This window comes from Epinephelus moara, chromosome 22 (assembly GCF_006386435.1).
Source record: "Epinephelus moara isolate mb chromosome 22, YSFRI_EMoa_1.0, whole genome shotgun sequence".
Classification (NCBI taxonomy): Eukaryota; Metazoa; Chordata; class Actinopteri; order Perciformes; family Serranidae; genus Epinephelus; species Epinephelus moara.
The window spans coordinates 31,112,858-31,127,453 of record NC_065527.1 but is presented as its reverse complement, the minus strand read 5'-3'; the positions used below and the strand labels follow the sequence as shown (position 1 = coordinate 31,127,453).

The 14,596-nt window shown below is 39.4% G+C and overlaps 2 protein-coding genes across 2 annotated transcripts in view; one reads left to right on the top strand and one right to left on the bottom strand.

The window, feature by feature from the left end:
• The window catches only part of LOC126383971 (collagen alpha-1(XIV) chain-like), an 849,933-nt gene that overhangs the window by 596,114 nt on the left and 239,223 nt on the right, over positions 1-14,596 (top strand). The gene's annotated exons all lie outside the window — the stretch shown is intronic.
• LOC126383946 (venom phosphodiesterase 1) overlaps positions 1-14,596 on the bottom strand; it is an 81,642-nt gene that overhangs the window by 29,364 nt on the left and 37,682 nt on the right. The window contains exons 10-18 of the mRNA XM_050034712.1: positions 11,989-12,054; positions 11,769-11,841; positions 10,041-10,149; positions 9,461-9,583; positions 6,093-6,124; positions 5,773-5,900; positions 5,107-5,176; positions 3,488-3,575; positions 2,706-2,878 (exon numbers count right to left, since the gene is read on the bottom strand). Coding sequence (XP_049890669.1) covers positions 2,706-2,878; positions 3,488-3,575; positions 5,107-5,176; positions 5,773-5,900; positions 6,093-6,124; positions 9,461-9,583; positions 10,041-10,149; positions 11,769-11,841; positions 11,989-12,054 — 862 coding nt within the window. The remainder of the gene's footprint in view (positions 1-2,705; positions 2,879-3,487; positions 3,576-5,106; positions 5,177-5,772; positions 5,901-6,092; positions 6,125-9,460; positions 9,584-10,040; positions 10,150-11,768; positions 11,842-11,988; positions 12,055-14,596) is intronic.

Here is a 14,596-nt window from a genome sequence, read left to right as displayed (position 1 = left end):
GAGCACAGAGAAGCAGTCAGAGCTACAGGCTACAGTGAGGTTAAAAACAGAGTTCATATGACGTTTTTCCAAACAACTTTTAATGTCGGGGCTGCAGCGCACTTGGATCACTACGGATGAGCATGTTGGAGATACTTTGTGGATTCAATTTTGTGTTCTTGGACGTTAGTCTGGGGCGCCGTCAGCCATTAGGTGTGCTAGCCGCTCCCCCCGCCGATCTCCGCAAGGGATGTGAGGACTGTAAAACTTCACAAGGGCCTCCATCGGCATATGGGTGAGTAGATAATGGCTGAATTTTCATTTTTGGGTGGGCATATGGGTGAGTAGATAATGGCTGAATTTTCATTTTTGGGTGCACTATCCCTTTAAGTGTCATGAATTAAATGCGAGCAGTTTATTTTATTTTTATTTTTTAAACAAAACATTTCTACTAAGCATGCATTGTGATATATGAAAACACTGTGTTGGGCCAAAAGCAGTATTTAGTGGTAAAAGCTTTTTATTATGGATACACAACCTGTTTGCTAAGGGATTTTTCCCTCTGTGCCAAGAACTTTCCAACAAGGCAGAACAGGATAAGTGGCCTAAAGTTCAGCTGAAATTTGAGCCACTCCAACCTGAAGCATGGATAATATTTCAGGTAAAGTAACACATCACTGCAATGAGGCTGTGAGTTTAGACAATAAAGGGGCTAAGATCCCGACACTAATGTTTGCTCTATATCTCTGAAGTCCGGTTCAAAGCCAGAGAGTCTGGTACTGTTGTTTATCAAGTTGTTTATCAGGTTATAGGAAACACGGTTGGAGCCCTTTTTAGTAGGAAAATAAAGAACAAGCATGAGGCATCACGTTGACCTTAAGTGTTTCCTTTGGATTAACCTTCGTTCTGTCATTGATATGAAATCTACCAGGACGCAGGCAAACGCTCAAATGCATGAAAAGCAGGACAGGTGGACACCCTTACATGGACGCACACAAACAATCTCCCTCCCTACACGTAAGAGTCTCTTGTTCATTCTGCTGATATTACTCCTTACCCGGCCCGGCAGTGGCTACGCTGTTCTCCTCAATCTGTCCTTGGGCCATATATTTCTGTCCCTCCTCCTCCTCCTTCTCCTCTGAATCATTTCCACCAGCAGCCACCTTTTCGCCTGAACTACTCTCTAGCAGGTCCACATTTATGTTTGGTACGATGGGATGTACTGCACTCGGTGCGGACAGCCCTGCTGCACCAGATCTTACAGCAAACGTCAGATATTTTCGCGCACTTGCCTGCATCTGCCTGGATATTCTTGTGCCTTTTCTCCCGTTGCTTTTCCGCACCTCCCTTGCACTTTGGTGGTTTATCCATCAGTGTACGTTAGTAGGCTACGCACTCCACCACTATGCACAAGGCCAACAGCCAGCTACTCGAACTCAGGAGAACTCAGAAAATGAGTGGGGAGGGGGTGGGCTGGGGAGGAAGGGCTGAGAGATTTCATTGGGCTAGCCCAATGTCAGTGTAGAAAAATAGCTAATAGGCCATTTTCCATTCTTTAAAGGCCGGCACAGCCATTAAAAAATATCTACATAATTACATTAAGTAAATTACGATTGTGCCGGCCCAAAATATGCCAACGGTCCACCAGGCATTGCCCGGTATACCCTATGGCCAATCCAGCCCAGTCATGTGTCTTCACTGTTTCTTCTCTGTTTTCCTATTCAGATTATGAAAGTAGTCTTTCATTATCTTTTAAATCTTTTAAAAATTATGTCGGATCAAGCAGCAATCTCTTGGGCTGAAGAATGAAGTCAACATTACTGTAAGTGCCAAAAACTGCAGTTCCTCTTATGTCCACTTGAGGCTGTCTCAAAGGCCCTTGTTGGCCTTTGTCTTTTAGCTGATTCAGCATGTTGAATGGCAGGGCCCTCTGGTGAAATAAATCACTCTGATTGACAGTCCAGCTCAGTGCATGAGAAGAAAAACATTGGTGAGGTAAGCAAACAAAGGACTAAAATCAAGAGGGAATGAGATCAAAACAAACCTGTTATATTAGGTAAGGTTAAATTTTTAGTCACTGAGCTTGTAAGCAGATACTGTTGATAATGGTTTGTGTAATTGTTTGCTAGTGCATGATAAATATGCTTTGTTCTTTCAACATCAGGTTCTGTTGTTAATGTGCTAACCAGCTAAGTAGCATTTTGAATTCATCCTGTTGGTTTTCCGGTTTCCTGTATGAGTGGCATATACAGAGTACCGGTGTCTCTCACGCAGATGCAGCCGTTGGCTGTAGTGTTCACAGTCGGCTTTTGTTGCCATTAGTTTGATGTCATTTTGGTGTGTTTGGGCCTCTCGGAGTTGTTCATGTTCAGTTTTTTCAATAAGAACATTTTGTTACAATGGTTTTAAGCCTGATTTTCACCAGCGAAAATTAACATTATCACTGTTGACTATAGCTGGAAATGCACTGTTCTAACCAAGCTAGCAGCTAGAGATATGGTTAGGTCCACCCTCATGTCCAAAAATGGTCACTTTTGGCTCCAAAAATCCAAGTTGGCTGATGGCCAAAAGGCTAAACTGCTGGCAGTTCACAAAGTCCACAAACACATGAAGTTACAGGGGATACACTGATTATTTTACACAGTCTATATGTTGGATTAATGATCATTTTCTTATTAACAAAATCTTAACTCTGCTCTGCAATACGTAAGCCTGACAATACTCACCAGGGCAGGACAGGAGCATCCCAGGGCGTCTGCAGGTTTGAGGCTGATCAATGGACACTGAACTGGCCTGCTCTGTTCTGCAGGGGGCGCTGGTGTGTAGTAGGGCTGCCTCAGGATGTGGTTCATACTGCCATGGGTCCCGTTGTTTTCAGCAGGAGAGATCTGTATCACGTCTGCATGAAACACATGAAGCTGTTTAGTTTTGTGGAGCATACCACTATGTGTTTGGTCACGACAGTGTGTGTAGTTTAGATTTAAGCTTCTTTTCAAAGCATTTCATTTGAGCTTTGAAAATGAATGAATCTATAGGCTGAAATCTTGCATGACATGAGTCATGTATCTCAGTAAACATTTAGTGTGTTGTTTCTTCTGCTAGCTGTGGTGGTGTTGTGTGGTAAAGCAGGAGCAAACAGGGGCTTTTTTAGTAACGGTGCATTTTTTTAGTTCATCATTCTTTCCACAATGTCCATATTCTGACAACTGAGCTTCGTAAATTCTCAGCAGCTCAGTGTCAAGCACCATCTGCTCCCAAGCGACTCATAACAAAAGGTTTACGTTTGATAATAAAAACTAAGGGAGACTAAATAGTCACTGTGATTCATTATTTATCACCAGCAAATGTCTCTGTACATTAACCTGACTGCTTTATTTTGATTTTGACAGTCTTTTGGTTTTTACAGCTCTGATTAGACTCCAAGTCAAATCACCACACATCACAGCCTGCAGTTGATCTGGATGCTTACTATAAGTGGTGATTTGCCAAGACACACATATGAACTCACCACACATAAGATTGTACAGCTCAATATTGGAAAAGGGTTCCATTTCTGTTTTGTTCAGGAACTTGGGTCCATAACTGACAAACATTGCCTGCAAGACATGAGTTAAGAAGAACAGTTTGAGGCATTTATTTCAGTGCTGCAATGGCAATGGTGACCATGTTGGGAAAAAAGGGTCAAGATGGTCAAAACAGAATTACTACTACTACTAATAATAATGATAATAATTATAAAACATAACTGCAATAAAACTATATGGAAGAAATCTGCAGATAATTGAAGTGATAGAGAAATGTTTTCTCGATTTCAGATGGACAGCTCAGTCACTAGAAGAAAATGTTGGAATTATACGTTTCTGCCAGCCATGGATACATTTTATTTGTGTTTACATATCATATCAACATTTCTAAAGTATGTAGTACATAAGCTGACTTTGTCATCTGGATGTGGAGGGGATAGTGGATGGTGTGAGACACCTGCCAAGCTGCAGACCACTGTTTGAGACCAACAAACAACAAAACCGGTTGTTTTTTAGTGACCCGTCACCAGCACTACCGCTAAGGGCGAGCAGAGCATGCGCTGTGCATTGGGCACCAGTGCCACATTTGGCACCAAAACAGCTCGATATGATCATTATCAATCACAACTGTACATATTGCATAATCTCTCCCAGTTAAGGCCCTTTGAGATGCACCATGGTTTGAGCTGTGCTGCTGATAGTTTCAGTGAACGCAGCTCAGCTGCAACACACACAAGCTCGCCAGGCGCTGTGCTTGCTCTTACAGGTTAATAATAGAGTTATTTATACATCAGTTGCATCTGCTCAGTGAAGATTTTTGGAACTTAAGCTCATTAAACCGTTAAAAACATACCCGCATTCAACAATGGGACAGACACTTCTGGTAGTCTTTCTGTGATCAGCATCAATGCAGAATTCACTCAGAAGCTGTCATATAATGACCTTATTAATGACCTTGCAGCCAGGTAATGCAGATGTGTGCCTCTGTAAAGCCTCCCACAACTGATGCGAAATGCTTGTTCTGTCGCTGCAGAATCGTAAAGTTTTGTGACTGTTATTATGTTTGGGAATAATGGGACAGCTCTTTTTGTCTTGTTATTTATTTACACTTATTCTGAAAATAATAGTATTGATATCCTATCCTATTCGATCCCACTGCATTCTATCATTCTTCCATTTGTTTCCAGTGACTTCCACGTACCAAATGTGAGTATTTTTTAGGTACCTGTTGCTGTTAATCCTGCAGGGGCAGTGCCATTGTTTTTCACCAAGACATCTCTGCTTTTCCAGGTGGGACTGTGCCCCCAAAACCTGGTATTTTAAGCCAAAACATTATCTATTCCTTACCACAAGTAACTGTGTAATGTAACTTTTTTGTGCTTAAACCTAACTACACATTAACCACAGCACTGTTGAGACAAAAGTTTCAATGTATCCACTACATATAACATACAAATGTAACATATCTGTGGTTCACAAATATCTACAATACCAACATTTCTTTCTGACGACTGAGCTGAAAGGTAGCAGAAGTTTTTTTGTTTACATTACTGTTGATTGATGGCTAATAGATCAGAATAGTCAAGGAATTGTCAGGGCTCACATGCATGGTCTCAACGTCGTTGTCATAGCCGTGGGCCCCACCAGAGCAGAATGTGAGAGATCCTGGATATCTGTGAGGAACAGATTTTTACTTAAGCATAAAAAAATCTGCTCAGTCTTTGATAAATACTTAAATGCTCAGTGTGCAGAGTTGGAGTGTGTGAAGTAATAAAACAGCGTTGGTAGGGGCATTTAGAGAAAAGGACAGGATGTGTTCAATAAAAGTCACTGGTTTCAATTAGCTCTGTAGAGCCCTGCAGAGACTTCATCATCAGTCTCTTAGAAAGTAGACTAATAACCTGTTTACAGGATGATTTATCTCTTAATACCTGTATCTGTTTTTTCGATGTCTTACCCAACTAATTTTAAACGTAATACTGTAGTTTTTCCAAATCCCAGGCAGTTTACCACAAAACTAAAATCAGCTTGAATTCCTCTCACAGCCCACAGTCTTTTCATTGTGATGTCAAGCAGTGCCTCTTGTTACAGCTCAGATTTTAATCTGTGGCATTATTTGTGTGTGGTCGGTACTTTCCATGACAGTGTATTTTGTAAACATTGGTGTCTGCTATCAAAAAGGGTCTAAAACTTCAGCCTATAACTGCGATAAAAAAAAAAAAAACAATAATGAAAAAATAAAAAATTGATGGAGAGCGGACATGGATACCTCTCAAACAGCCATTTTGGATCAACCAGGACGTTAACATCTTCAATGCGACGACTGTTTGCAAAGTGGAGGCGCTTTGGCAGGTTGGCCTTCAGGTATGGCTTGATCTTTTGGTCTGGCTTCTTACACTGAAATAACCACAAACACGATTTCATAATAGTACATTTGGCAAAAAATGTGAGATTTTTTAGCATTTCAAGGGAAAAAAAAACAATAAAGTCCTTTTAAATGTAAGTTTTACTGCATGCAGGTCATCATTTCATTAGAAACTCCACTGTAAATTAAACATGTAGGTGTTTGTGAGAGCATGGAACACTTACAGTCATGTTAGCAATGAGTCCGGCCGAATCCACTTTTGAAAAGGAAAAAATAATGACGTTAACATTTTAATTTATCCAATTTAATGTTACACCAAACCAAACCAGGCAATCAGGATATAACTTGAAGTGATATCTTAACCATGTTATTATTTGTAAGATTGAGAATCAACTCTCCAAGTTGTTCTTAAGATTGAAAAACTGATCTAATACAAGAAATCCAAGATCTTGATTCCTACTTCATCTTACTACATTTGAGGTTTTTTTATGAATTAGAAGATATCAACATGGTCAACATGATTAATAATAACTTTGGATTTAAAGCAACACTTACCTTTCTGGAAATTTTACACTTTTCTTTGTTCAGGCTAAAATGCTATTATTAATAAGGTGATGGCACACTAAAATGTAAATGAATTCCACCAGAGATAAAAACTCATAATTATACCATTCTCATATCGTTCTAAGAAAACTCAGACCAATCATTGCATTCATGGGACTTTGGAGTGAGGCGGGAGGATGTTCAATTTTTCTAAGTGCTGCGTGAAATGCACGAAAGGTAAGAGTTGCTTTAACTGCAATGTGGTGTTTGTCACAGGTTGAGAATTTGTTTGTAGTTGTTGACATTGAGAGGTCAGGGTTAAGAGGCTGGAAATAACAGTTGGCACCAAGAGATGACTGCAAAACAGCACCTGCCACTGACAGCATCAGGACTACGGTTTATCCCATAGACTGTACAATAAAATGTATGTACCCGCTGTACCCACTGTGACATCACCCACAGTGATCCACGTCACTCAAAGTGGCCTCGCCCCTAATTATGCTTGCTTATGCCTTAGGCTTTAATAAAATGTAAAAGGGTGAGTTATATAAAAATTCACCCCATACAGTCAGCCAGTTCTCACTCCAAACTCGTCAGATATCACCGCTTCGTCAGTGATCTAAGCATCAGATTTCAAGACGGTATGATACAAACAGGGTGGCGGCAACTGGTAATGCCAGCAAGATACAAACGAATTGTCATCTTCTGTTCATTTCCGGTGTGAAACCAAAATTAAATGAAGTTATTTTAATAGTGTGGCATGCTGCAGTAGTGACATATGTTACATGACCTTGAATGACGTTAATAACAACCGTACTTATATTAAGCCAAGCCATGATGTTNCGGAAAACATGCAAAAAAGTAAGAAATCAGGAAGGGGGCAAACACTTTTTCACACCACTGTATGTTACATGACCTTGAATGACGTTAATAACAACCGTACTTATATTAAGCCAAGCCATGATGTTTTTTTCTAAACCTAACTATGTGCTTTAATTGCCAATACCTAAGGAAATAAACTTTCAAAAGTTTATTTTGAAGACTGTGTTCAGAAACTGTACATTTCCTGTAAAAATGGATTTTGAAAGACACAATGCATGCAACATGACATGCTGTCCTAGAATGTCTAAAACTGACATAGAAGGGTAACTAGTGCATCATATTTTGACGTTTAGAACCACTAACAGAGTGGCGAACTTTTGATGAACTGGGATGAGAACGCATTGGTGCAGTTTTCATGAATGTTGAAATTAGCTATAAAGACCAAAACAGTTTTTTGTACTAGGGTGTAAACATGTTTATTTCTGCTGTGAGGTTGGACATGTTAACATGGGGGCCTATGGAGATTAACTTGCTCTTGGAGCCAGTCTCAAGTGGACTGCAGTTTTGCAGTTTTTAACACTTCCCTGTTGGCATCATTTTTCAGCCCTGGTGGGTGCTCCTTGTTTTCTATCCATGCACTCCGTCACTGTGACGGCTTCAGACTGTCCTCCTTCAAAAAATAGTCCATATAGGTCATCTGAACAAGCAGTTTACTACAACCCATATTTACATTTATTGTTAGGTGGCAACCTCTAGTGGCCATAGTGATCATGCAGGAGCAAAGGGGGTATTCAGGTGGCGTAGTATAAAGAGCAGCAAAGTCTGCTTTGGGACGAGGTCGAGGTGGATGGATGTGTCAAACAAACAGGACTTTCATCTAGGAGACCACTGTTTGTGTCCCATGTGACACCAAAAGTCAGCGCTGATTTATTTTCATTTACATAATGCGCTTAACTTGTGTCACAGACATAATATAAGCTAACTACAACACATGTAACTAAAGTTGCGTAAAAAACACACCCATTTGAACCCGAATTAAGATTTTTTCTTAATTCTAACAAAGTAGAAACCTAAACCCTACCTTAAACTAACCAAACTGTGACAGTTTTACAATATTTTATGCACTAATTTGTGCATTTTCTTCATCAATACATGGTGTAAATGTTTTTGTTTTTGTCAAAATAAAAGTCCTCTGGAACTTTAATGTTTTCAGTGAGAGGAATGCATTTGCTCTAAAATTTCGGGTGGATGTGTCCAGTGTTGGGTAGCTCCATTGGTATCACTGAAAATCATGTTATTATGTGTCACACAAAGACTGCCTGATTGCAAGCATTTCATGTAATCTCAGATCTCCATACTCGACATTTGACTGTGGTGGGTGCAGCTTAGTGCTGCCCACTGATACGGCGGCTGAGCATCAAGAACAGAACAGAGCAGTGAATAAATGAAAAATGTAAACAGAAGCCAGTGCCAGTCATGATTTCTCATCAGTACAACAGAAGGTAAAAGTGGCCTTGATGATGAGGTGGGACTTTCATGTTTTTGCTTGTTGTAAAAGAAGACATGATTCTCAGTTTGCTGGATAAAATGTTAAGGCAGGTTATGAAACTCCTTCACAAGCCTTTTTATAATGTCAGTGTTTCTTGGGTCAGAGCTATCACCTGACAACAGCAGCTCTTATTCTTACTCAGTCAGCAGTACTGTAGCCAGCCCAGTTGCCAGAAGAAAATGTTAGCATTGTACATTTCTGCAAACCACAAATATGTTACATTTGCACATTTTACAGGTATCATATCAACATTTCTAAATTGACGAAGTAGCTGAGCTGACTGTCATTGTGAAGTGGAGGGGATGGTGGATAGTGTGACACCGAGACGAGATGCCTGCCAAGCTGCAGAGCTCTGTTCAAGACCAACAGACATCAAAAACAGTTGTCTTTTAGCATGTCATTGCCATGTTTCCAGCAACTTTCTAGCCCCCAAACACAGGTGTTTTTAGGGACCCGTCGCTGTTTTTCCAGCAGGGATATTGGTACAAAAAGTGGGTATTTTAAGCCAAAACATCTTTTCCTAACCATAACCAAGTGATTTTTGTGCATAAACATAAAAGTTTCAACATATCCGCCACATAATAACGTAAAAATGTAATGAATCTGTGGTTTGCAGAAGCATTTTTTTTTTCTCACAGTTGGGTTGTTAGAGCAGGTAGCTTCAGTATGTTTACTCACAAATTGTTTCGTTGTTTTTGGCTCTGATGCGCCCGAATGTTCCTTCAGTGACCCAGTAGTTCTTGACATCTCCCACCAGCTCCTGCAGCACCTCCTTCCTGTTGCAGCTCGTGTCCTCCATACCTGCAATAGTAATTAGCTGTTATATTAACCTTTCTTATATTATACTCCATCAGACTGTTGATGTTCTCTTGGCTCTGAAGAACTAAAAGTGGTTTTGTATGTTTTCTTGTAAACTTGTCTGCATTTTACACTTCCATCACACTGTTTTTTTTTATTTTTTCAAATTGATTTCTATCCAGGCGATTGCTGCGGCACAAAAACCTGACTCAGTGGCCAGTTGTGACAAAATAAAGGCAGCATATAAAACAAACATAGAAAAAACACAGATTTATATAATGATATTGAAAAAGAAAAAATAGATCAGTCTCATCGTGGCTGGTCAGTATCTACCCTGATGTCAGCCCTGCATATTGTATCAGACCATTCCTTCTATAACCCACTCAAAACAACTAATTGGATCCATGGCTTCATTTATTGGTTTTAAATAATGCCATATCAATGACATATTATGTGTTACCATGATCTGCCACGATGATAATGTTGAGACAGCGGTGGAGGCCAATCTGTTTCAGGCCATTCATGAGTTGGCCAATGATCTTATCCACACCCTGGATTGCTTCAATCAGCTGCAGGAAACAGATGAAACAAACACACAAACACACACATTCAGCAGCTGGCCCATCTTGTCTCCACAGAAAGCCCCCATTAGCTTTAGATATAATGTGACATCAAGACATACAAGAATATATTAAAATCATTATTAAAATGTAGATTATGCACTGCAGTTCTCATTCATTAAGTTTCTTTAAATGTTTTATCTCTGTCAGTATTGACCCACTGTGTGGACATCACTGAGATAGCACACATGTATTGTAAACACACTGCTGGCAAAGAAAGCTATCTCCAAAGCACCCATCGATCAAACAGCACTTTATAATGTACCAGTGGACATTATAAAGTAAAAAGAGGGGGAGGGTAAAATTCCCTGCAAAACCTCTAAAGATCAGTTCATCAAGCCTTACAGACTGACAGCTCCTCAGTGAACTGCTGGGTCATTGTTATGGATGGAAGAGCAGAGCTAACATTGCTCTGGCTGAGAGCAATCAAAAGAGGCTTTGTCCGTCTTGAATCTTTGGACTCCAGAGAGGCATGACATTTCATTCACCACATACTCAGATACCAAAACTTTGTCTGCAACCAAAGGTGCCTGCATGCTCCAGGAAAACAGGATGTGGATGTTCCAACAGCTGGAGACATCTTTCAGAAGATGCTGATTCAGCATGAGTCCTGTTGTTTGCTATTATTTAATTTGGGACTCAGACAGAATTCCTGCAGGCATGGAATTTAAGGCTTTGCTTGTGCCAAGAGGATTGCAAAAAGGTAGAAAATTAGTTCCTCAGATGTAAGGTTGGGCTCAGGCAGATAGTTTCCTTATGAACTTAAGGCAACCTGAGAGAAGCACTTAAAAAGGCAAAGTGGTTCCAGTTAATTGACAGTCTGCAGCGGGTGGACGTGCACAACACATGATGCCGTTGTTAATGGGAATGGTCCATTTAGGCAATTTTGATGATTAACTAACATCACCATGAATGACGAACTGAAAAAAAAAAATCAGATAAACAGAGACACTTCCTGTCAACAATGATGTCATGTTTAGTTAGTGCTGTAAATGTTATTAGACATTCTTTCTTTCTACTCTCCAAATTGGCCATTAACCCACCTCAAGATTACACAAGCAGGGGGTGGACCCTCTTTCCATATAAACACACAGTTAGGGGGAAAGAGATTATCTTTAGCTCTTCAGTTTGATTGGCTCATTTGGGTTCCACTTGACTAACCCTGAAAAATGACCATGCCATTACCCAGATTTAATAAATGCACCACTGAAGATGATGTTGAGAGGTTCACTAAATGACCATAAAGAGTCTGACTCTGCTGATGGGATGGCAATTGTTTTATTGGACATCTGATTCAACCTTTATGGAGATCTTTTATCTGTGGCCATTAAAGGACTTTAGACTTTAAATTGTGCAACAACAAGACTTACCTGTGATTACTGGTGATAATGGCCAACATTAATGAGGCTATGATGAGGCTATATATGATGATGGGGTTTCAGCACTGTTAGTTTGATATTAAGTGTTGAAGTCAGGTGATGTGAAGAACTGATTAAAGATTTACTGACAATGATGTAAAAAGAAATGTAAAATCACTTCCTGTGATTCAGTGAGTCAGGTGAACTTACCCCTCCACTCACAGGACCATAGTTGTGTCCAGATTTATCGGGTTCCTCCAGATATAATGTGTAGAAGTCTGGTCTGGAGGAAAAAGTCATTTTTACTGAAAGTTGGATTTTATCAATGACGCCACCAGATAAATCACTGAAGGTATTTACTGAATGAAAGTATTCTGATTCTTTTATTGACCTCACTGCTTTTACTGAATTGAATAGAAGAAAAACAAACCTTTCATCATCTGGCAGCTGAAGCCATTTGAGCACAGTGAATACTCTTTCCTCAAATGGCACTTTACTGGGAAAAAAAGAGACAGAGGAGAGAGAGGTGACAGTGGTGAACATAAGCTTAAAGGACCTCTTCACTCACAAAATGATTTTTTTGTCGGTCTGCCTTTAAGAAATCTCAAACTGTGAAGCAATGCAGGGAACAAAAGATATGGTATCAGTCAAACAAAAATTAATGTTGCAAAATTATATCGAGACGTCACGTCCAGTCACCACTGTACTTTTTTAGTCTACTTGAGACTGCTCTGTGTGAACAAATGCAGCAATGTCTCCTCTTCTAATCTGGTCAGACAATACAAAACAATTCTCTGATGTCACTGTTTCTGCTAAAACTGCCTTTTAAATCAATTATTCACCCTGTGTTATGTTGCATTCCAGAAGAAAACTTTGTATTTTTTCCATGCCTCCACGTTGAAAGAAGAATTCAAAACACTGACATTTTTTTTTGATGATTTGAAGTAAAGGGGGGCTGAGTTTAATAACAACAAAACTATTGTAAAACATCCTTTTACAAACTCTTCATCCAGTATGTTGCGATGTTCTGAATGCAACAATTCAGTCACTCTCTGCAACCTTGCAATTTTGTCTGATCACCACAACTTTGCTGTAAAATTGACAATTTAAAAATTAAAAAAAATAGCACTAACAGTGTTACAAAGTGCTTCACAAATTATACATACAAATATTAAATGGCAAATTAAGATGCTATGATCACATTATGCTATGTTAGCTAGTGCTAACCAGGCAGAGAGAGCACAGTGCTGCGTCAAACAGCATCAACAGCTGATTGTCAGCAATTGCTTTCTTGGTTAGAATAAAAAAAACAACAACAAAAAAAAAATACAATGATTGCTACAGTGTAGGAAAACGTGCAAATAGTTAATCAGAACAGCCTGAGTAACTGATATACAAATGATCATTTTGTGGTTTAACCCGTTCCTTTAAAAGACATTTTAGCAGAAACAGTGACATTAAAATTTGCTTTGTTTTGTTTGAACAGAATGGAAAAGGTGGCTTTGGTCTCAACTGAGGGGGCTGATAAAGCACAGCAGTGACTGGACTTGTCTTCTAGATATAATTTTACAACATTTATTTCTGGTTGACTGCAACAGCTTCAAGAGATTTCTCACTAACGGGCCTGCGTACTTGTTCATGTATCTTAACAACTTCAGCTGCAGTGACAATGAATTCTTCAGAGGCTTCTCAGGGTGTGTTGTTATGAGCACAGCCATCTCATGCATCGATTTCAAATTGTTAAGTGATATCTGCCAGCTGTTTGAGGACAGCTAAGGTCAGCTAAAAGCATTTACTGAGCCTGTTTGCAGATTTCAGACAGAGTTGGGAAACGAATGTACTGAGACATGGACCAACATACTGAGATTTTTTTTTTTGTCTTTTCATGATAATGTTCTTAATGTAGGGTCAGGGGTGATAAAGGTTAATGACAACATTACCACATTACAACATTACAACATTACCACATTACAACATTACAACAACATCTACCAACCCAAGCAGAGATAGAAACCCTTTGCCTCATAGTATAGTACTTTATCAGTTGAGATGCTGTTCAGGCTGCTTTATTGCTTGTAATCGCTTTGAAAGGCCTTTATGTGATTTGATTGAACTTTTATTGATATTGCTTCAGAGATCTCAACAGGTCAAAGATTAAACCAATTCATAAAATGCTACCTGATGAAAGACACTGAGCATGAAATGTTTTTTGTGAATGTTCATTTCTAGCCAATGGTCTTGTGTGCTTTTCCTTAGATTAATCTAAAGCTTTTATATATGAGCTCAGTCTCTGCAAACATTCAGCTGCAAAGCTGTTTTTGTTATGGATGTGGACACTTGCATCAGGGACTAAAACTGTTGCAACATCTGACTCACTTACTTAACATGGAAAGAAACTCTGTGTCACAATGAACCAGTTTTCACAATGGTTGTGATGATTTAAAAGGGTTGGGTCAGATTTTATTAAGTATTAGTATTATAATACCTACCTACGATGCACTTCTGTGGACGGGGGTCAGCAGCAAAACGAATTCTGGCCACATAAAAAGTGTACGCTATATTCAGAGTATTTTCAGTGCTTTACCTTTCCATCAGACAGCCCATAACAGTATCACATCTATGTTCTTTTCAAGTCCACCAAACTCCATTGACAAAACCATTAATTTTGGCTCACTGAACACAAGAGCTGCTGGTTGACTGCTGCCTTGATCAGTTAGTTAGTTTGTGATATTGTTTGGCTCTGGTGAATCTGAACTAACCCTTTTAAAACACCAAAGTCAAAGAATTACAAGGACAAAATAACTGACTGAGGCAGCAGTAGACCAGCAGCTCCTGCATCCAGCAATGTTAAATCACTGTTTTTCTCAATGGAGTCTGATTTTGAAGAGCAATTTAAAGGGCCAGTGTGTAATATTTGGCATGGTTTATTGTCAATCTGAATCTGAATCTGAATATTCTACCCATTAATATGTTTATACAAGTGTATGATCGCTATAAAATAAAATTCGTTTGGTTTTCGTAGCCTTATAATTATGCTT